The sequence below is a fragment of the Epinephelus moara genome, chromosome 22, assembly GCF_006386435.1.
Source record: "Epinephelus moara isolate mb chromosome 22, YSFRI_EMoa_1.0, whole genome shotgun sequence".
Lineage (NCBI taxonomy): Eukaryota > Metazoa > Chordata > Actinopteri > Perciformes > Serranidae > Epinephelus > Epinephelus moara.
This window is the reverse complement of record NC_065527.1, coordinates 33561687-33584803: the sequence shown is the minus strand read 5'-3', so window position 1 is coordinate 33584803 and position 23117 is coordinate 33561687. Positions and strand designations below refer to the sequence as shown.

At 40.6% G+C, this 23117-nt stretch overlaps 1 protein-coding gene across 1 annotated transcript in view; it reads left to right on the top strand.

Annotated features, from left to right (window-relative positions):
• Window positions 1–661: 661 nt before the first annotated feature.
• The window catches only part of sacm1la (SAC1 like phosphatidylinositide phosphatase a), a 96062-nt gene continuing 73606 nt past the window's right edge, over window positions 662–23117 (top strand). Inside the window, exons 1-4 of the mRNA XM_050033981.1 lie at window positions 662–684; window positions 2310–2407; window positions 9964–10038; window positions 10138–10265. Of these exons, the coding sequence (XP_049889938.1) occupies window positions 677–684; window positions 2310–2407; window positions 9964–10038; window positions 10138–10265 (309 nt within the window). The 5' untranslated portion in view covers window positions 662–676. The remainder of the gene's footprint in view (window positions 685–2309; window positions 2408–9963; window positions 10039–10137; window positions 10266–23117) is intronic.

Below are 23117 nucleotides of genomic sequence, written 5' to 3'. Positions count from 1 at the left end.
TTAAGCGCCATCTGGTTTTGGGTTTATGTGAATTGGTTGTATTCCATGTGAATGTTACTGGGGCATGATCGCTGATAATAATGGGGTTGATATTTGAGTTTGAGATGTGAGATATAATTGAATTGCTGATGAGGAAGAAGTCAGTGCGTGAATATGAGTGGTGAACTGGTGAGAAAAAGCATTTGCAGGGGGGTGGAGGAGTGTTAACAAGAGCCGGGGGTTATGTCCTTGTCAAAGTATAACTGTCCATCTATGTAAAGTTTGTCTATGGTGATGACTGCTTTTTGTTCTTGTTGCATCATTTGTTTTTGGATGGTGTAAAGTTGTTTGCGGCGCTGTATTATTTCTTCAGGGTAGTGATCATTGAGTCCATAGTCCATTCTTATCAGCTGCCTGCCCTGACATTGTACCAGTTGTTTTGGTTTGTAATTTTCAAATTTGGCATCAATTGGATGTAGGGCTGGGTGATATGACCAAAATCTCATATCCCGATATAGGTCATTTCATATCCCGATAACGATATCTATCCAGATATAGCACATTTTAATCCAATGAAAAAAAGTTGTTGCTGTCTCGCTGCTTCTCTGTTCTTTCTCAGGGCTGCGGGGCTGAGCCCTCAGTGTGTGCAGCACAGCAGAGACAGACAGCGGTGGAGTTGACGACAACTAAACTCGTTATGTTACTGTAAGTGCTGTAAAAGCTTTGCGAATTAAAAAGCCAAGAAGAGTAATTTATCAGTGTGATCCATGCAAAAGATGGACAGACTCCAAATGACGAAAAATATTGCCATAAAAAGTGTAATTTGCGTCACAACAATATAAACGATAGAGCAAAATATGAAACGATAGACATTTTTCTCTCGTCACACGACATATATCGTCATATCGCACAGCCCTAAGGATGGGGATGGTTGTTGGTGGTGTTACGGTGAACGTAGTTTGAGTTGTTGGGTCATGACGTCATTAAATGACTTTCCCCAATTTGTCTGCAGGTTGTTCTGGAATGCAAGTGAAAACTATATTGTCACTCATGCTGCGTGCTTGTAAGTCCAGAATTGTTTCTCTCATGGCTTTGTGGACAACAGTGAGCAGAGGTGAGCTGGGTGGTGAGTGTGTTGACTGTGTGTTGTAGTGACCTGTTTTCCTGCGTGAGTCTGCCAATCTTGTCCTGAGTGTATTCAAGGCTTTGGCAGAGTGCTTGGAATTCACGGTGCAGTATTTCTGTAAGTGTGATTCTGTTGTCAAGTCTGGAGAGTTTATGTTCAATGGAGATGAGTATGTTGCCTACCTCTGTACAGTATGGTGGTTTCGAGGGTGTGGATGGTGTACCTGAGTTGGACAGTGAAGCCAGTAGAATTCTTTTGTTGTTGGAAGTGGAGGTGGATTTGCCGGTTGGTGTTGCGTTGTCTGTGTCCGTTCGCTTGATATAATAAATCCAGTGAAAAGCAGAAAATGCAGATGAAGAAAAATTGGTAAAAAAAAGTTTTGTGTCTGGGGAGAAAAGTTTAAGGAAAAAAGTTTGTCTAGTAGGTAGTCTAGCAGCCAGGGACCGCCATCTTGAAGCTCACACTGTCTTGTGAGAGTTGCGTTCAGAGCAGCATCAGCACCCTCCCAATGCTACATTAATGTTACATTTTCAAACTGTAATTGGTCATCATTAGCTGTTACCTCAGCAGACTGATTGTTCATCTCATAAATCGTATTCTGACCCTGTATTACTTGGTATTGGACTGAAACCCTAATTTTCTTTGTATTGACCACCCCAAGTGGAAATGTACGTCATAGGGAATTTATCAAGTCAAATTAAATTGGGAACAGATAATAAAAAAGGGAAACATCTAACTATAAGGAAATATTCTTTTAAAATGGAAAATAACAAGTAATGGCTGGGTTCCCGCTGCATGTGAGGTAAATAAATGAAGGCCACAATTTGAGAGTCTATGATACTTATATGCTCTATTCATAGTGGTATCCTCCTCTGTAGGATATTTCTGAGGGAATTCTTGTCTTTATTTATTTTCATATATTGTTATCCATGTTGCTTGAGTTTATCTACCAAGAAATAGTTAAACGATGTATATGTCAAACTTTGTATTGCAAAGCAGTGAAGTGTGATGTAATGCTGCTTGCATCACTGCTGCTGCCACACAAGCAGCTGACCTTTGTTTTGGAGCAGGAGGACATTAGTCTCCCAAAGCCTCATCTGTAGCACATTGTGATGCTTGTTTGATGAACCCAACTAAACATGTGCAAGCTGCAAGTACTTGGGACGACAAACTCAACTTTAGTATCTGCCTTGTTCTCTTCCAGGCACACAACCCCAGAGAAGTTCTTCATTGAGGCCTGCGATGAGGGGGCTGATGCTGTGCTGGCAATCGACAGGGTCTCAAATGAGATGACTCTCACAGGTAGTCTTTGACAGTGCAATGACTTTACATCACTGACACTACAAAGACAACATGGTTTAAGCTGTGGTTGAGACACGTGCAGATGAAGCCTCAGCTCTCTCCACCTTTGAATCCCAGGCTGTTGAGCTTTGTTTTCACTCTCCACACGCATTAGCTAGGCATACCATAGATTTATACTCTCAGAATACATTAGAAAAAAGTACCTTACAGTCAGCAATCAATTGCCATACGCTGCACTATACATCCTATAGGAAAGCTTAATGAACAAGAAAGGTTAATACATTTTGAAACCGTCTGCATGTCCTCAGGTTTTCAACATACAGTCAACATATGTTTTTATGGACAGAGGTGCGTCCAAATTCACACCTGTTCTTCTCTATGGATTTTCTCCACAACCATTTGTCATAGCGAGAAGCTATGAACCGGAACCGTAGCTTTCCGACAAGACCAAGCACTTGTCGGTAGTCCAATGTTTTCACAGTGAAAAAAAATGATAAAGTTATACTAAAATAATGTATAACAAAGCTTTCATACAGCTTTGCACACACATTACTCTTGGATGGATTACTCACGAATGCAGGGTCGCACAGAAATGCCACATATCACATGAAAGCGCAGCACCAGAGCTTTCCAATGATACCAACACATCATTGTGCTGTCATCCCATCATGCTATAAATACAGATCAACTGTCTACAAAATAAAAACCTGACAAATTTCTTTACAATCCATTATACAGATCTTGTTGTCACTTCATATAATGAGGAATAATATTATATATTTTTCTATTATCTTAGATGTAAATATTGCATGTTTCCTTCAAATAAAACACATTTTTTGACTTGTGAATGAGTCAAGGGAATTTTTTGCAATAATGAAAAAATACTGGCAATTATGTTCGCCTGGCACAAACCACATGTTTTGGACAACTGGGAAGTGACAGAATGTCCCAACATCATGGTTCTTATATTGCCAAATTCCAGAGAGTCTCCCCTGTTCATATATGGCAGAATATGTCTACTTCCAACTTGCTATGGTGAGATACATGTAAAAATGTAAGAATTTAGTAACACAGATTTTTTTTTCATTGATATAAAAATTAATATAAAATACAGGCACATAGAAGCCTAGATTGTCCTGAATCATCGGTGGACTGTTACAAGCTTGACAAATGCATATTGGAAAGCAGGTATAAAGAGGATGAACTTGAACAGTACAGTCGGAAAGAAAACGTCCGCATCAATGGGATTGAGGAAACTGATGAAGAGACGGAGGACCAACTCGTGGAGAAGGTGTGTCAACTCGCTGCAGCGGCAGGTACAACTGTTACCGAAAAGGACATCTCCACAGCACACCGTTTGGGAGGCACAAAAAAGCAAGGCAAGATCAGACCTACAATTGTCAGATTCGTGAGCAGGAGGAAAAAAGCGGAATTGATGAGGAATAAATCAACGCTGAGGGAAAAGGAAGAGCACAGGGATATCTTCATCAGCGATGATCTCACACGTCTGAGATATAGGCTCTTTTGGTATGCTAAGGAGAAATGCCAACACACATTTATCAGGGAAGGCAGAGTCATCTGTAAACTTGACGGCCGATATGTTACAATCCACACCCCTGATGACCTGTTCCAGATAGGATATGACTGTGTGGATTATAAAGACTTTGGCATTGACGTGTAGGACAGATACGGAGCACAGACAGAGGAAACCGCATCTTCACCCGGTGTTAGGAGGGCGCATCACACTGGGTTGCGGATTCTTACCCTGAACGTCTGTGGGACCAGAAGTAAGTTAGAGACCCCTGATTTTGTTGAGACTTGTAAAAACTATGATATATTGTGCTTCAGTGAGACAAAAACTAATGATACTGACACAACGGAGTTGCTGGACAAGTTCAAAAGGATGGGTTTCCAAATGTTCATTAGCAACAGACACAAGTACACAAACTGGCGCTCTGGTGGAGTGATAACTGCTGTGAGTAAAAAAATTGTTGATAAATGTGTGCAAAAATTGATAAATAGTGACTTATGTGTATGTCTGAAAATAAATAAGCATTTGCTCAAATATGACAAAGATCTTGTAATCTTAGCTGTATATATTCCTCCATATAAAACTAGATATTCCAATGTAGGCATGTTTGATGAACTGGGGCAAATCATTCTTGATATTGGGACTGAAAGTAATTATTTCTTAATATGTGGCGATATGAATGCCCACACCCAAGAAAGGGACGATTTTGTTGAAGTTGATGGTGATAACTGGAATCCAGATGAAACCTTAGGGGAAAATAAATGTCATGTGGGGATATTAGAAATGTTTAATATTCCACTAAAAAGGAAATCAACTGACGAACACAGAGACGTTGGTAATTATGGCAGTGCACTGCTAGAGTTGTGCAGAAATCTTACATTCTGTATATTAAACGGTAGATGTGGTGATGATATGAATATTGGGAAGGCAACCACGGTTGAAGACAGTGTAATTGATTATATGATAGGTTCTCCATTTGTCTGGAGCAAGGCTAGTGGTTTCTGTGTTCATGAGTTTGATCCCTTGTTCTCTGATAAACATTGTATGGTGGAAGTGTTTTTGGATGTGAATTTTGATAGGGATTATTTACGAACAGAAGGCCAGAGTACAGACCAGTTAAATCCCTCAGTTGTAAACTTTGAAAATCAAGTGCTTATTGGCAAATGGGATAAAAACAAGGTAGATGAGTTTGTAAGAAATATTCAGCCTGATAAGGTGGATAAACTGCTGCTCAATCTAGATAATTTATCAGTGGATGAAATTACAAAGGAGATCTGTAGTATCATGATTAATAGTGCAGTGACTACATTTCCTAAAAACATGGTAGTGGTAAAAACTAGAAATGTCTATAAACCCAGTAAAAATGCAGCATGGTTTAACAAGGGATGCAAACTAAGAAGGCAAGAATACCTAAAAGCAAAGAAAATACATAAGTTACATAGAAATGAGGCCAGTACTGAAAGTGTAAAGCTAAAAAGTAAAGAATATAAGAAAGAGTTGTTTAAAGCTCAGAGGGCCTATAGGATTAAATTTAAGAGGGAGCTGTTGAATGTAAAGTCCAAAAATCCAAAGCTTTTCTGGAAGATGCTTAATGGTTCTATCAGTAACAATGAGAACTGTCCAATTTCACCTGAAGTTTTTTACGAGCATTTCAAAAGATTATCTGACTGGGAAGTACAAATGACTGAGGTGCTTGAAGGTGATTGTGCTGAACACACTCATGATAGTAACGTCCTAAATTCTAGTATTACCGAACATGAAATTAAGGAGGTTATTGTAAAATTAAAACCTGGAAAAGCAGCAGGAACTGACCGGATCCTAAACGAGTATATCAAAAGTACTGCAAGCATTTTTATGCCATTATATGTTTCTTTATTTAATAAGATCCTTGACACTGGTATTTTCCCTGAGGACTGGGCAGTTGGTCTGATTGTGCCAATCTTTAAGAAAAAAGGTGATGCTGCAGATTGTGATAATTATAAAGGCATCACACTTTTGAGTTGTTTGGGTAAACTATTTACGAATATACTAAACACAAGACAACTTAAGTTCTGTTAGGACAATTCTATCCTGAGGGAAAACCAGGCAGGATTTAGAAAGGGCTATTCCACCACTGATCATTTGTTTTTGTTGAAACATGTCATTGATTTATTTTGTTTCAAAAAGAGGAGACTATTCTGTTCCTTTATTGATTACAGTAAGGCTTTTGATTCAGTCTGGAGGGATGCTCTCTGGTATAAATTGCTAAAAGTAGGTGTTAAGGGTAAATTCCTGGACGTAGTAGTGAACATGTATAAAAACATAAAATCGTGTGTTTTTGTAAATGCATTTAAGTCAGAATTATTTGTAAGTTTAGCAGGTGTTAGGCAGGGCGAAAATCTATCTCCATTGCTGTTTGCACTGTTTATTAATGATTTAGAGGATTATCTGATATGTAATGGCTGTCAGTCCATTAACTTTGATGATGAAATGATTGATAATTATATGCAACTTATGGTATTGTTGTACGCGGATGATACAATTGTCATGTCTACTTCAAAGGAGGGGCTACAGAAAGCAATAGACTTGATGTGTGGTTTCTGCGAGAGATGGAAACTGAAGATCAATAGCGAAAAAACTAAGGTCACAGTGTTTGGACCCAGAAAAGCTGACACCAGCAATCTAAAGTTTGTTTGTAATGGAGAAAATTTCGAAGTTGTTCATTGTTTTAAATATCTGGGGATCACTATGAACTATAATGGTTCATTTAAAATTGCTATTGATGAGTTGTGTAAGCAGGCGTCTCGTGCTATGTATGCCCTCCTTTGTAAAAGTAGAACACATGACCTACCTGTAGATGTCACACTAGACCTCTTTGACAAGTTGGTTTCACCAGTCATGTCATATGCATGTGAGGTTTGGGGATTTGAAAAAATTGATGCGCTAGAAAAACTACATCTCAAATTCCTCAAATATATTCTGAAAGTTAAAACATCAACATGTAATAACATGGTCTATGGTGAGTTGGGGAGGTATCCACTGTGTATCGCAGTCAAAAAGAGAGTTATCGGTTATTGGAGAAGGCTGATTGAAGGTAAAGACAGTAAATTAAATAGGATAATGTACGAATGTTTATTTAGACTGTATAATTTAAATGTATTTGTGTCTCCATGGATCCTGCAAGTGAAGCGGATACTGGATGATTGTGGTCTGTCTTATCTCTGGCTGTCTCAAGCATGTAGTAACAGTGACTGGTTGAAATAAACTGTCGAACAGACTTAAAGATCAGTTTCTGCAAAAATGGCAAAGTGAACTTTATAGTATGACATCATGTGATATTTATGTTGAGTTTAAACAAGAATTTACGTTAGAAAAGTATTTATTGTGTGAAAATCAAAAGTACAGACAGGCCATCTGTAACTTCAGGACGAATAATACCAGAATCCCCAAAGTTTTGTAGTCTTTGTAATGATAACTGTATTGGCGATGAGTTTCATATCCTGTTTGAGTGTAAAAATGTAAGTATAATGAAACTCAGACAAAAACTTATGCCAAAGTATTATATAAATCGTCCATCTATGACTAAGTTAATTTTGTTATTACAATCCAATAAGCTAAAAGTTATTTGTAAATTAGGTGCCTTTTTGAAGAGCGTCCTTCCTTTATTTAAGTAATACATTTATTTTGTTTTTGTTGCTGGGATGAGAGAATTTGTACAGCCTTGCTACTAGCTATGTTTGTATAATTGTTTTCGTATAGCTGTGCTCCATACCATGTGATCATGGTCGTGAGTTAAATAAATAAATGAAAAAATGAAATGAAAAAAAATATAATGACTGTGATATGAGCTTACAAGTAAAGGCAGGAAAAGTACCCCAAAAAGGCCTAGGGCCCAAAGGGTTAAAGGAGAAGTCCAGTATTTTGCACTTTGAGTCCCATTTCTGGGTTGTTTATGATTGAATAGAGTGGTTAAGACCAAAATACTGATGATTGCTCATTTTGAGAGAATTTGGCTTTCCACTCCAAGTGGTCAGTGGTGTTCGTTGATGTTCTGACATAAAAATCGTAGCAAACTGTGGTTTCCGTGATGATTTGTTTGACATTTTGTGTAATCCATTGGTTTTCTATAGGAAGGCTCATTGTCCGTTGGTAGTAATTCGCCACCGGAAACAGAAAGGGGGTTGTTAACGACAAGGTTGTAGTCATTGTAGTCTTGTAGCTCAGCGATATTGCCAGCTCGACAGTGCTGTGTGCGCTCCTGGAGGAAGAACGAGAACGAACGAAAAAGTTTTGTAATAAGTTTAAACAACTGTACAATGGATTACTCGCTTGTAAACAACCTTCGCAGTACGATGCCTTTGAACACAACGCCAGCCTTCTTCTTCTGCTTCTTTTCTGTGTCCCTTTACATTGCAATGGTTTCCTGCCGGTTGGCGACACCCACGTAAAGGAGCATTGTCACCATCAAGTTGGCTGGAGTGTATACAATTCAGGGTCAAATGAACGATCAAGTGGAAGTTTACACATGGGTGTGAGGCAGCTGAAAAAATAATTCCACAATTGAGAGCTTTAAAAAAGAACGTTTAGGGTGGTTTTAGGACAGGTTCACACATGGCCATAGGCAGCACTGTTAAGCCAGGCAGGGGAAAGCCAAATTCTCCCAAAATGAGCAATCTACACTATTTTGGTCTTCATCATATACAACCTAGAAATGGGCTCAAAGTGCAAAATACCCGACTCCTCCTTTAAGAGATATAGGAACCATATTAATTAAACATTCAGTCTAAGTCCTGTCAAGAGGTGTTTTAATAGTGTAAAACCAAACAAAGCTCATTTTTGTAGATTGATCATCAACAGAAATCGACTGCAAACTAGAATTACTGCTCCACCGTTATATGCCTCTGCACACCAGTCAAGTTTCTCATACAGTTTCACATGTCTGTGAAAACATGGATGCTTCATACACATTTCCCCCCAGCAGCACATAAGATCTATACAATCAGCACAGGATGAGTGTCACCAATTCAGTATCAGACCAAATGTCTCCCCCTCTGCTTCTGAGATATGACAATGAGTAATGGCCAGAAAATTGTTCTTGCAGAATATTATGATGTCACAGTGAAGTTGACCTTTGACGTTTTGAATATAAAATGTCACCACCACTTTTGCAGGAGGTTTTGTTATAATTAGCATAAGAATTCTTAAGTTATGGCCAAAAACATGTTTTGTGAGGTCACAGTGACCTTGACCTTTGACCTTTGGCCACTGAAATCCAAATTTATTGTTGAGTCCAAGTGGATGTTTGTGCCTTTCTTCAAGGTGGTCTTGAGATATCACATTATCAAGAATAGGGCAGACGTACGGACATATAGACAACCTGAAAACATAATGCAGGCATTAAAAAATATATGCAAAATATCAACCTCTACACAAACCTAGTAGGACGAGTGTCCTACCATAGCTTTCCTCGGATGCTTGTAGGAAAACTCTACAACACCCTGTCATTGTTAAGTCACATGCTTCCACCTCATCCAGTATTTGTGCAAATTCACTGTAGAGGTAAAAAAGGCATATGGTGAATTGATTTTTGTTTTGTCTTACTAATCTGCCTTGCATTTCACAGTTGAAGCACATACCTGGAAGCTGAGAACACAGATTGAATAGAAAGTTAAATTATTAGTCTTGTAGCGACTGCTATCAATAAAAAAAGCCGCTGAGAGGCTTAAGTGGGCTCGCATCTGTGACTCGTTCCTTCATTGAATCAGTCCACTTGACAGTTTTATAAGTTTTATTTAGCAAACGAAAGAAAGACTTACAATGCTGTGATCCGACGTGACGGTCAACAGAAAATATCAGAGCTCACTCAACCCTATTGTCTCCATTCCCGCCAGGGATTTAAATGTCTGGTTAAATAACTTAAACCACACCCATGTGTCAACCACTGGATGTGACATACCTGTGCATACATACAAATAAACAATAAACATAAGCAAAATATATATTTTGGCTCTTACAAGTCTTTTGAACCATTGTGGTGCTTTCACAGGTAAAAAAGATGTCCCTCCCTCAGCAGTCACCAGGCCTATATGCGGCATCATGGGAACTATTCGCCTGGTAGCAGGTAGGTACCGTGGTGACACAGCATTGTCGGTGCTTTGTTGAACATGTCTTTGAAGCCTATTAAGTAGAACAGCTGTGATGGACCAATTATACCACACAGGGATGTACCTGATTGTCATCACCAGGAAGAGGAATGTGGGCAGCCTCCTGGGCCATGCTGTGTGGAAGGCTGTGGATTTTGATGTGATCTCTTATAAGAAGACAGTGTTGCATCTCTCAGAGATCCAGGTCAGCAAGACTATTTACTCAGACTCTACAATAGACAGTGTTTCTTTGGAAAATAGACTTGTGTTAACAGTAGAGCAGAGGGATATGGAGAAAATCAAATATGATATTTTTGACGCAGTACCTTGATATCAATATTGCGACAATATTGCAGGGTAGACTATCATTGCTGTCACAAAATATTTACACAATGAGATTTTTGATAAATAATCAGCAGTAATGTGGATATAATGCCAAATTGAGTAAAAACAAATAATAGAACAGCTAGAACAGTCTGGTAACTTCAGAAAATGACATTACTTTACTGCAATGCATCTTTTGAAACCAGGAAAAGACTATGCTTATGATATTACAATATCCAAAGTCTATGACGATATCTAGTCTCATATCAATAATACTTGTAACTCTTTTATATACTGTAGAATTAGCCTCAGATTCACTTTGTTTTGCCCAATTAAATATTGTTCGTGGTTTTTACTGATAGTACATTTTTTCCAAAAGGGGACTGTGAGGAATTTAGTCCATTAATAAATTATAGTTGTGTTTTCAACCAATCAGAGTATCATCTCCCATTCCCTTTAAAAGCCAGGTGCACCTGCAACTCTTAGGAATTTATGTGTCCCCTGAAATTGGGACCAAATCTGCTGGGTCAGAAATACACATACAGCAATGGCTAATATTTAGTTCAGTGTCCCCTGGCCCTCTTCACCTTAATTAGGCGCTTTTGTTAGCCATTAACAAGCTTCTGGATGAATCTTTGACCACTCCTCTTAACATAATCTGTGCAGTTTAACTAAATTTGTTGGCTCTCTGGCACTGACTTGTTTTTTCAGCACAATCCACATGTTCTCCATGGTTTAAGTCAGGACTTTGGAAAGGCCATCCCAAAACCTTAATTCTGGCCTGATTAAGCCATTCTGTTACCACTTTTAATGTGTGTTTGGGGTCAATGTCTTCTTGAAACACCCATTTGCTACCAGGACCCAACCTTCTGGCTGTCGATTTTAGGTTTTCCTAAAGAATTTGGAGGTAATCTTCCTCCATCATTATTTCATTCACTTTCTGGGAAGCACCAGTTCCACTGCAGCAAAACAGGCCCAGAGAATAATATCACCACCACCAGGCTTGACGGTAGGCATAGTGTTCTTTAGGTTAAAGGCTTCAGCTTCTGTCTCTCTTGCTTGTTTTATCTGTCCATGTGATCAGCAGCAAACTTCAGTTGGGCCTTAAGGTGCCGCTTCTGGAGCAAGGGCTTTGTTCTTGAGCAGCAGCCTCTCAGCCCATGGCAATATCAAACATGCTTGAATGTGGACACTGACAGCTGTGTTCCAGCAGCTTCTTATTCATTGCAGACCTGTTTTTCGTGGTTTTTGGACGATTCTTGACCATCCTGACCAGTTTTCTTGAGCTGCAGGTGATGGGTTGTTTTTTTCCTGATCGTGCAGTGACACAACTGTGCCATACACTCTAAACTTGAAAGCAGTTGTTTGCACAGTTGATCTTGGGACTGCTGCTTTGAAATGCCTCAAAGAGACTTTCCTAACTTGTTCAAGTCAATGACCTGCATTTTCAGATCCATGCTGAGCTTCTTAGACTTTACCATTGTAATGTTTGAGGCCGAATCTCATAGGTGCATCAAACAAGTCCTATTTGAATGGGCTCAGATAAGTAACCAGCTGTAGTCAGTCATAATTACTTAAGAAGTTTAGAAGTTTTGGTCACATTCTCAGAAGATCCATAATAAATTAATGAAAGTTCAAAAATTCCTGAATGTTTTTTGAATCACAGAAATGTAAGAGTTTTAGAAATTATTGGAAACTCAAGACTGTGTTGAAGATGTTCTTTACATTGTTTATGTAAACTTTTGACTACAATTGTATGTGGTAGTAGGCTTGAATACTGTTAGTGGTACTGATAGTCCAGTAGACTATCACACTCTGTTCTGTTGAGTTGTTGGGAAATTCAGACAACCTGTATGGGTGTCTGACAGGCATCCAGTCTCTCTGAGTGAGACCTTGTGTTTCAGGATAAGTTATTCTTGGCAGACTGGAATCACACTATCTAATTTCAGAGTCACAGGCAGTGCATTATTAATCTGCTGCGGCTGCTATTCTTGGTATACTTACTGAAAGAGTAGCTTTGGCTGAAAACTGTGGCTTCACTCTCTGTGCTAACTGGCTTAACAGCAGATCCCATTACCAAGCAGAGATAGACAAAGCTCAAAAAGCACTCTTGGAAAGAGTAAATGGAGTGGTGCAAGGGTACACTAAAGCTAAAAACACACTGTTGCCACTGCCGTGCGGCGTGTCATGTGATGCCCCTACACACACTTGCAGTCACGCTGCAGTTCGTCAACAGACAACCATAACTCATTACTACTTTTACTGAAAGATCTGTACTTCCTCCAACTCTGCATTAGCTTAAAATGATTTGTGGACAGCCCCTAATTAAAGTTGATTTCTCGTGTTAAGAGTCGATCTCCAGCACTATGGGGTCGTTATGGGTCGTTTAGCTCGGGATATTTCTCGACCTCAACGAGTCTCTCCTCATCCATTCTTTGTCACACATGAGACACAGCAACAACTACAGAGTTCTCTTTATGCATCCATGGTGAGGAGAGGAGTTGAGCTGCCACAGAAGCAGAGCTGGTATCAACAAGCAAAAAGCAATTGGCAAAAAACTTAATTCCCTTGGCAGCGAGGCTGGAAATAGGACAGTGATGTGAGATACATCCACCGTGGGTCCCGCCAGAATTTCCATCTCCACAACTCCAAGGCAATCAAATCCTTCTGGTCCACCACTCTACATCCGTCAACCACGTGGCTCCGGTCGGGGAGGAGGTCTCGCGATAATTCACCACGAGAAGTGGAAAGTCCTGCCCGTTTCTTCCTTGCCTTCAGCTCTATGGAATGCCTAGCCTGTAAACTGTCCGTTCCCACTCCCACCATCATTGCTACTGTTTACCGTCCTCCAAAACCTCACAATGACTTTTTGAATGACTTCTCTGCTCTCCTCACCCACTTATCCACTCTCTCACCAAACGTAATATTGCTGGGAGACTTCAACATACATGTAGACAATAGTACTCTTCCTCCAAAGACTTTTTATCCTGCCTTGACAGTTTTGGATTTCATCAGTTCAATGATTTTCCCACTCACACAAAAGGTCATACTCTGGACTTAATCTGCTGCTCTGGTCTCACCCCCTCCAACTGTACAGCTGAAGAACTCCTCATAACTGACCACTTCCTCCTCTCATTTAATGTTACTCTCTGTCTCTCTCCTACCAAGCCACCCCGTCTCATTTCATTCCGCAATATTAAGGACATTAACATGGATACCCTCTCTTCCTGCATTGAAAATATTCTGATCTCTGACCACTCATCCACCCCTGATGAACTGGCTACTCATTACAATAATGGTTTAAACAACATTCTCAACTGTCTTACTCCAGTGAAAACATGTTCTGTTACCTTTACTCGATCTGGCCCCTGGTTCACCACCCAACTCCGGTCCATCAAAGCCAAATGTCGTCAACTAGAGTTAGGCCATAAGGTGAGCACAGTTATCGTTTCATCTCGTTCCGACATCTGGGGACTACACGATCTTTACTTCATAAAAAAGATCGATACATGTTCAGCTAATCAGCGGGAGTTCGTAGCTGATAACCCCGCAAGAGTCCTGTGATCGGTGTCGTAATTCGGCACTTGTTCCGTCTGAGCGTAATAATCAGTTCCGCATGAGCATAATGAGATTTGGTACGCGAGTGGTGGCACGGCCGTCACGTGACCGCGCTACACCAATAAGGTACCCGCATTTCTTGTCGCCATGGTTTCATTCAGCAGAGGAAAACAGACCCGGAAGTCCACAAAAGTGAGCAGAAATGAGCTGAAACAGCGCTATTCTCATCGCCGTGTCCATGAAACACGATGAGACAAATAGACAATAAGGTGAACTAAGCAAAAATGTCTTAAAACACATTTGATTCAATACCTGGGCATAACCGACGTATTATTACACAGACAACATAGCTACGGAAGACGAGAACGGCCATGTATTTTTTTGTGTGTGTGTGCACTGTTATCTCGTGATAACGACTTATTATTTCGTTATCTCGATATAACAAAGATTGTTTTCCCGTGATAATTGTCAAGTCTGATGATTGCACACTGGTTAATGTGATCGTCTTGATTTCAGCCGACAAGAGCTGCCGTGGTCCTGCTAGATGCCTCCTGCTGCTTGCTGTTATCATTAGTCACACTTCTACTGTTATTATACACATATGATTATTGTCACATACCGTATATTTCCAAATAGTCGCCCGGTGGCATATAGCTGCCGGGCACCTAGGCCTAATAGCCGCTGGGGGTTTGACCCCATTTTGCGTATTAAACGCCGGTCCGATTAAACGCCAGGGCGATTTATTTCCTCATTCATTGCCTCAAGGAGGGACAGTGAGAGACTGAGGGACTGTTAGCGCTTTTACGCACGGGTCGGTGGTGAAGTGGTGCACATGACTCGTGCTACGGACGGACGGACAAACAGACAACCACGTATCTAAAACAGGTAATACATCTGGCTACATCTTTCCCACATCAATTATCCGTGATCACGTTCACCCGCGTGCGTAAAAGCGCACACAATTCCGTGTCCTCTCACCACGGATGCTGTGATTTGATGGCCTGGTATACTCATTGTAGCCCACTCTTATAAGACCCAATAATAATAATAATAATAATAATAATAATAAGTTAGCCTACTATGGACCTATATGCCATGCCTTTTAATAAAATTACCAGAAGAGTTCGCTGAAAAACAGGTAATGTCAGCCTGAATTACTCGCGTGCGTTCCCGGTGAAAATCGCTGACATGCATGAGGAATATGGCTTCTACAGGCTCGCCATAGCTTACTGTCAGGACTCAGGGACCAGAATTGGAGCTTTACTGGTATAATGCAATAGCACCACCCCGCGGTGAAACCCGTGTACATGAAAAAAATGACCCACTCTAAACGTTTAGAGATTTTTGTACAAGAACTCACCCCTACATTATACAGTATTGTTGCACTAAAAACATACTGGACAGGAACTGTAACCAAATAACGGCCTGGTGCAGGTTGGTGCAAAAAAACAAAACAAAATAGAAGCCTTGAGCAAATAGCCCCTGGTTCTTTTAAATACCTGGGGTCAAAATCGATTTTGTGAAATAAACGCCAGGGCTACTATTTGGAATTCAGGACTTTTAATGAAAGGCATGGATAAATAATAAACTACTGTGGACCTATATGAAATGCCTTTTAATGAAATTACCAGAGGGCTACAATGAGGAGTTTGCTGAAAAGCAGGTAAAGTCCACAGTAGTTTATTATTTATCCATGCCTTTCATTAAAAGTCCTGAATTCCAAATAGTAGCCCTGGCGTTTATTTCACAAAATCGATTTTGACCCCAGGTATTTAAAAGAACCAGGGGCTATTTGCTCAAGGCTTCTATTTTGTTTTGTTTTTTTGCACCGACCTGCACCAGGCCGTTATTTGGTTACAGTTCCTGTCTAGTATGTTTTTAGTACAACAATACTGTATAATGTAGGGGTGAGTTTGTGTACAAAAATATGTAAACATTTAGAGTGGGTCATTGTTTTCGTGTACACGTATACACCGGTTTCACCGCGGGGTGGTGCTATTGCATTATACCAGTAAAGCCCCAGTTATCTGAATACCAACTGAATGGGCCATTTAACCAACAGTTCCAAGCCGCCACACCGAAATATCGCCATCCTGACGGTCCGCCACCCCGAATTGTGGTCCCTGAGTCCTGACAGTAAGCTATGGCGAGCCTGTAGAAGCCGTATTCCCCATGCATGTCAGCGATTTTCACCGGGAACGCACGCGAGTAATTCAGGCTGACATTACCTGTTTTTCAGCGAACTCTTCTGGTAATTTTATTAAAAGGCATGGCATATAGGTCCATAGTAGGCTAACTTATTATTATTATTATTATTATTATTAATATTGGGTCTTATAAGAGTGGGCTACAATGAGTATACTGGGCCATCAAATCACAGCATCCGCGGTGAGAGGACACGGAATTGTGTGCGCTTTTACACACGTGGGTGTAGGTGATCACGGATAATTGATGTGGGAAAGATGTAGCCAGATGTATTACCTGTTTTAGATACGTGGTTGTCTGTCCGTCCGTCCGTAGCACGAGTCATGTGCACCACTTCACCACCGACCCGTGCGTAAAAGCGCTAACAGTCCCTCAGTCTCTCACTGTCCCTCCTTGAGGCAATGAATGAGGAAATAATCGCCCTGGCGTTTAATCGGACCGGCGTTTAATCCGCAAAATGGGGTCAAACCTCCAGCGGCTATTAGGCCTAGGTGCCCGGCAGCTATATGCCACCGGGGGACTATTTGGAAATATACAGTATGTGACAATAATCATATGTGTATAATAACAGTAGAAGTGTGACTAATGATAACAGCAAGCAGCAGGAGGCATCTAGCAGGACCACGGCAGCTCTTGTAGGCTGAAATCAAGACGATCACATTAACCAGTGTGCAATCATCAGACTTGACAATTATCACGGGAAAACAATCTTTGTTATATCGATATAATGAAATAATAAGTCGTTATCACGAGATAACAGTGCACACACACACAAAAAAATACATGGCCGTTCTCGTCTTCCCTAGCTATGTTGTCTGTGTAATAATACGTCGGTTATGCCCAGGTATTGAATCAAATGTGTTTTAAGACATTTTTGCTTAGTTCACCTTATTGTCTATTTGTCTCATCGTGTTTCATGGACACGGCGATGAGAATAGCGCTGTTTCAGCTAATTTCTGCTCACTTTTGAGGACTTCCGGGTCTGTTTTCCTCTGCTGAATGAAACCATGGTGACACGAAATGCGGGTACCTTATTGGTGTAGCGCGGTGACGTGACGGCCGTGCCACCACTCGCGTACCAAATCTCATTACGCTCAGGCGGAACTGATCATTACGCTCAGACGGAACAAGTGCCGAATTACGACACCGATCACAGGACTCTTGCGGGGTTATCAGCTACAAACTCCTGCTGATTAGCTGAACATGTATCGATCTTTTTTATGAAGTAAAGATCGTGTAGTCCCCAGATGTCGGAGCGGAAATCAGTTTCTGTGAGACTTTTTCTGATTCACCTTACGGCCTAAGTGACTATCGAAAATCTGGTCTCACTGTTCACAAAGAACTATACATAACTCACCTGTTACACTGTAAGGACTCAATCGCCCAAACCAAATCAAATTACTACTCCGGCCTGATCTGCTCCAATGAAGGAAACACCAAGACTCTGTTCTCACTCCTCAACAAAATTCTCCAACCCCCTGACTCTCTGCCCCCCCCACCTGTACTCATCTGACACCTGTAACTCCCTTATGCACTTCTTCACTGACAAAATTTACAAAATTCACCAGCACTTAAGTATTGGTTCTCTACCTCTCTCCTCCTCTGAACTTCTCCCCCACTGTCAGCCATTCTCCAGTTTCCAACTCCCTGACGCATCTGAAATCTCTGACCTCATCCTCATGGTTTCCGCCCCTCCCATAGCAAAGAACTGCTCTACTGAAAATCACCAACGATCTCCTCATGGCAACCGATTCCGGTTTACTCACTATTCTCATCCTCCTTGATCTGAGTGCGGCCTTTGACACTATTTCTCACACCATCCTCCTCAATAGACTATCCTCCATCAGCATCTGTCACACCCCCCTGGACTGGTTTCACTCATATCTCTCCAGCCACACTCAGTTCATTCAACTCAAGTCATTCAGTCCCAGCCCTCCCCCGTTACTTCAGGTGTGCCCCAAGGCTCTGTCCGGGGGCCCCTTCTCTTTATTATCTATCTTTTCCCACTTGGCAATATTTTCCGTCTATTTTTTGACATTGTTTAGTAACTTTATTCATCTGATGTAGCAATTTTATTGATGTAGCAATTGTATTTTATCTTTTATTTATCTATTATTATCTTTATTTTTATTTTTTATTTTTCTCTTTAATCTTATTCTATTTAATATCCTTTGATTTTGTCTTGTGCTGCTGTAATACTTGAATTTCCCCCCTGGGGGATCAATAATGTATATCTTATCTTATCTTATCTTATCTTATCCATTTCCACTGCTTCGTGGATGACACCCAGCTCTACCTCTCCACTAAACCAAACTCCACCCTCCCACCCTCCTCCCTTACCACCGGTCTTTCCAAAATTAAATCCTGGCTCCCATCTAACTTCCTCAAAATCAACAGCAATAAAACAGAAATCCTCCTCGTGGGCATGAAATCTACACTATCTAAAGTTTCTCCCTCCAAATTGACAGCTCCTCCGTCTCCCCCTCCCCTCAGGTTAAGAGTCTGGGTGTCATCCTCGACAGCACACTTTCCTTCCACTGTCATATGAATAATATTACCTGGTCTGCATATTTACATCTCTGCAACATTAATCGTCTCTGCCCTTTCCTCAGCCCCCACACCACTTCTATTCTTGTCCATAGCCTTGTCACCTCCCACATGGACTACTTCAATTCTCTCCTCTTTGGTCTCCTCACAAGTCCCTCCTTAAGCTTCAAATGGTTCAAAACTCAGCTGCTCATATCATCACCAAACCCCCCCTCATTCCACCACATCACCCCTGTCCTCCAGCAGTTTCACTGGCTTCCGGTTAAATTCAGGATTCAATTCAAAATTCTCTTTTACACATTCAAGGCCATAAAATGATATTATAAAATGTATTATTATTATTTTAAGTGCTGCTGGATGGCGCGTCCAGGAGTGACGCACATCTAGCTGCCTCTGGTGTGGAATTGTGCTTTGAAAATGATAGGGGTGTATTTTTTGACAAGCGATGTGCTTTCAGCTTCCCCTCAGCACAAAAGTTTAAAACCTGAAAGAGACCTATAGTAACATGACCCTTCACTAAGCCCCTTAGTTACTGTTGCTACGCCTGTCAAGCTTTCCACTTTAGCATTCATTCACCATTCAAATTCTTATCATTTTACGAACACTGGGCCTGTAATTTGAGATGGAAATGAAGAAAATCATCTTCTCATTTCTAGTTGCTAGACTTTGTCAACTTTGTCAGCTGAGCAACAGTGGAACAACAGCAGATTTTGTTAGCTGTAGCTAGCTAGCTAAATGTGTGAGTTAGTTGATAGTAGGGGAGAGTCACCACAATTGTAACATTTTTCACTTTTAACTCTTTCACTCAGAGAATCTTTTACCTGCATGTGTGATACCTTAAGTCAAACGGCCTTCTTGTGACTGCTATCATAAACCACTGTAAGTTTATTGATAGAGAAAACAAGTTGTGAGGAATTTAACTGAAAATGGATGCTGTCTGATCTTACAAGTGAAGCACATGAGTTTAAATTGTAACAGTTTGAGTTATGGTTGTAACATGGCTAAAAAACAGCATTAAACAGAGTTTGCATGGCAAATCAGCAATTTTTCAGTCAAGCAACTGTTTCTAAATTGTTTTCATACTAAGGATGTGAGCAGATAATGTAATAAACATGATGACATTATTACATCTTAGCGGATGTAGCAGCTGGCGCATTTGCCTCATTCCTTGTTGGCAAATACATTGATAACACCTAAATAGTTAGCCAATATGATGATGGAAGTCATAAAAATACTATACTATACTATACTATACTGTACTGTATACCAGGCCTACGGCATACATTTTAGGACATCCTCAGGTGTCAGGCTTTAGCGTCAGACCTTAGATGAAAAGGCATAAGATCTCAGGAAAACCTCTGTCAGACGTCACACTAAACGGCCTCAGAAAAAAAGTAATCGGACCAAAAGGCGTCAGAAAAAAAGACGTCAGACCAAAAGGCATCAGAAAAAAAGTCGTCAGACAAAACGGCCTCAGAAAAAAAGTCGTCAGACCAAAAGGCATCAGAAAAAAATTTGTCAGACCAAAAGGCATCAGAAAAAGTCTTCAGACTAAACGGCCTCAGAAAAAAAGTCGTCAGATCATCCCCCTCTTGTGTTTAACTGCAGACACTTTAGGGTCAAATAGTGTTACCTACATTATATTTTGGGTCTGTTTTAGCTTATGAACATGAATTTCATACATGTAACAATGTCTCTGGCTAAAAAAAAACAGGGGATGCAAATCTCGGCAGGTCTAAACTCAGCTCTGCCGAATAATGCATCCAGGCTGTAATTATATTTCAGGAGGTCTGTGAATCAAATGGTTTTACCAGATCATATCCTGGGTCCTTTTGGCTCAACAGTGTGAATTTCAGACATGTGGTAGTCTCCTAGGCTGAAAAAACGGGATGCAAATCTCGGCAGGTAATAAATACACCTCTGCCGAATAATGCATCCAGGCTGTAATTATATTTCAGGAGGTCTGTGAATCAAAGGATTTTACCAGCTCATATTCTGGGTCCTTCTGGCTCAACAGTGTGAATTTCATTCATTTAATAATGACCTAAGCATAATTAACAGGGGATGCATTATTCGGCAGCAGCAATCAGTTCTGCCGAAAAATGCATGCACCCCTTAACACCCTCATGAAACTTCAAATGAAAGTTTGATAGGAACACCATCATGGCTTTATCAGCACTTAGCGTACTTTATTTTATGGGCCTTGACAGTGCAAATGACTCCCTACATTAATTTTCCGCATTTAAAAACCTTGTTTTCGTAGAGCTATCTGAAATCCCATGCTTAAAAACACAGCCACACACAAAATAGTGAAGAGTTGGCTGTAACGCCCGCCAATGTAATAACTGTCCACAAACCATAAACATAATAAAAATCTGCAGCATTTAATGTAATAAACCCACAAATGTAATAAATTTTCCACAAACGTAATAGCCGCTGCCTACTACAAACGTAACATGCAATTTCCCACAAATGTAATTACCGTTCAAAACTTTTTGAGTTATTTTGCAGACAAACAAACAAACAGACAAACAGACCAACGCCAGCGAAAACATAACCTCCTTGGCGGAGGTAATAAAGAAATAAAAACAAGACAGCTGTTGGCAACTAACGCTGTTGCTGCTGCAGCTACTATTAGGCTACTACTGTTATCCAAACTAAATTAAAGGAAGCAAAAATTGTTTAACCTATAATTCCGCATTATGTTGCCTTCTTTCCACAGCAAATAAATTAATTCCTTTTAACGAATGGCTCAGAGAAATGCCGTCTAGCAAAGTTAAATATTTTCACCACCATTTTAGTTATGAAATAGCCTCACATATGATATTCAAGGTGCACGCACACACAAGCTGTTGTTGGCGAATTGTTACAAGCTGATGAATTCGCTGGTCAAGGCTAGGCAAAACGTTAGTACAGGTGAGATGACAGACAGATGGATGGTTTGTCTCTAACAAAATACTTTCTGTAGACGTGCTGCAAGAACGGATTAATGCTTAATATACATCTGCAGCCAGAGCACATTACACTGTCAGTAGGCTTTATGTGTGGGGAATACCAGGATGTGTTATCCAAATAAGGGCATGTACGTCACATATAGAAGATGGATGTGATTTCCAATCGATGAGATAAACACAACTGTCCTCACAGTCCATTCTGGCGCAGTGAGGGAGAAATGCACAGACTGCTTCATGTTGGAAGTGCTGTGGTCGGACTAACTGGCTGGCCAACCCCTGGTGGCGCCGGGGGATCCGTTGTGTGATAGTGGAGCGGAGAGTCAGCAGCTGGATTTTGCACCCACGGTCAGTAGTATTAGTAGGTGTATAGGCAAACAAACAAACAACAACCACAACGACTATTATTCATTGTATTATTACGTGGGAAGTTATTACAATAAAGATTTTCACTTCCCCACAAACGTAATAAATCCCTGCAAACGTAATAGTTACTACATTTGTGGGAAATCACGTGTGAGGTTTGTAGTAGGCAGCGGCTATTACGTTTGTGGAAAATTCATTCATTTGTGGGTTTATTACATTAAATGCTGCAGATTTTTATTACGTTTGTGGTTTATTATGTTTGTGGACATTATTGGCGGGCGTTACAGTTGGCATTAAGAAATAATGACAGATTAATCAAGCAGACTATTCAGACCAATTGAAGAAACTTTACCGATTCTAATAAAACATTGATGACGCTAAACATTAAAGCTATAGTGCGTAACTTCTGTCGCCTCCCAGTGGATAATGCGTTATTACAACTAATAAGCCAGCAGCACTTCCATGTACACAGAGTAACACTCGCCACACACCGTACACAGAGTAACACTCGCCAGTCGCCACACACAGTGTACACAGAGTAACACTCGCTTCACACCGTGTACACAATGCTACACAACTTGGCGAACACCAGGCTGCTAACATTATATTACGTTCATAGCACCATTTCCAAGAAAATAATAAAGTACTAGGTCCAGTACATGTAACAGCAACACATACTACTCATAATAGAATTATAAACCAAGTCACTTACTTATCCAACAGCAGCAAGGCAACATCCGTGTCAGCCCTCAGCCCAATTTCTTCCTTCAGGGCTCTCCACCGAGGAAAAGCGACGCCAATACAAATCCTTGTTTGCCTTCTCCGTCGGTCACTTTCCTTCTTTGCTAATAGACCTTCAGCCGAACGTCCAGGCTTTTTCTTTGTGGTAGGATCCACTTCTGAACTGTGTTTCGGCCGCTTCTCCGCCATGTTGCTTTCTCTTTCTACACTGCGTTCCAAATTATTATGCAAATTGTATTTAAGTGTCATAAAGATTAAATTTTTTGTTTTTCAATTAAACTGATGGATGGTATTGTGTCTCAGGGTTCTTTGGATCACTGAAATCAATCTCAGACACCTGTGATAATTAGTTGGCCAGGTGAGCC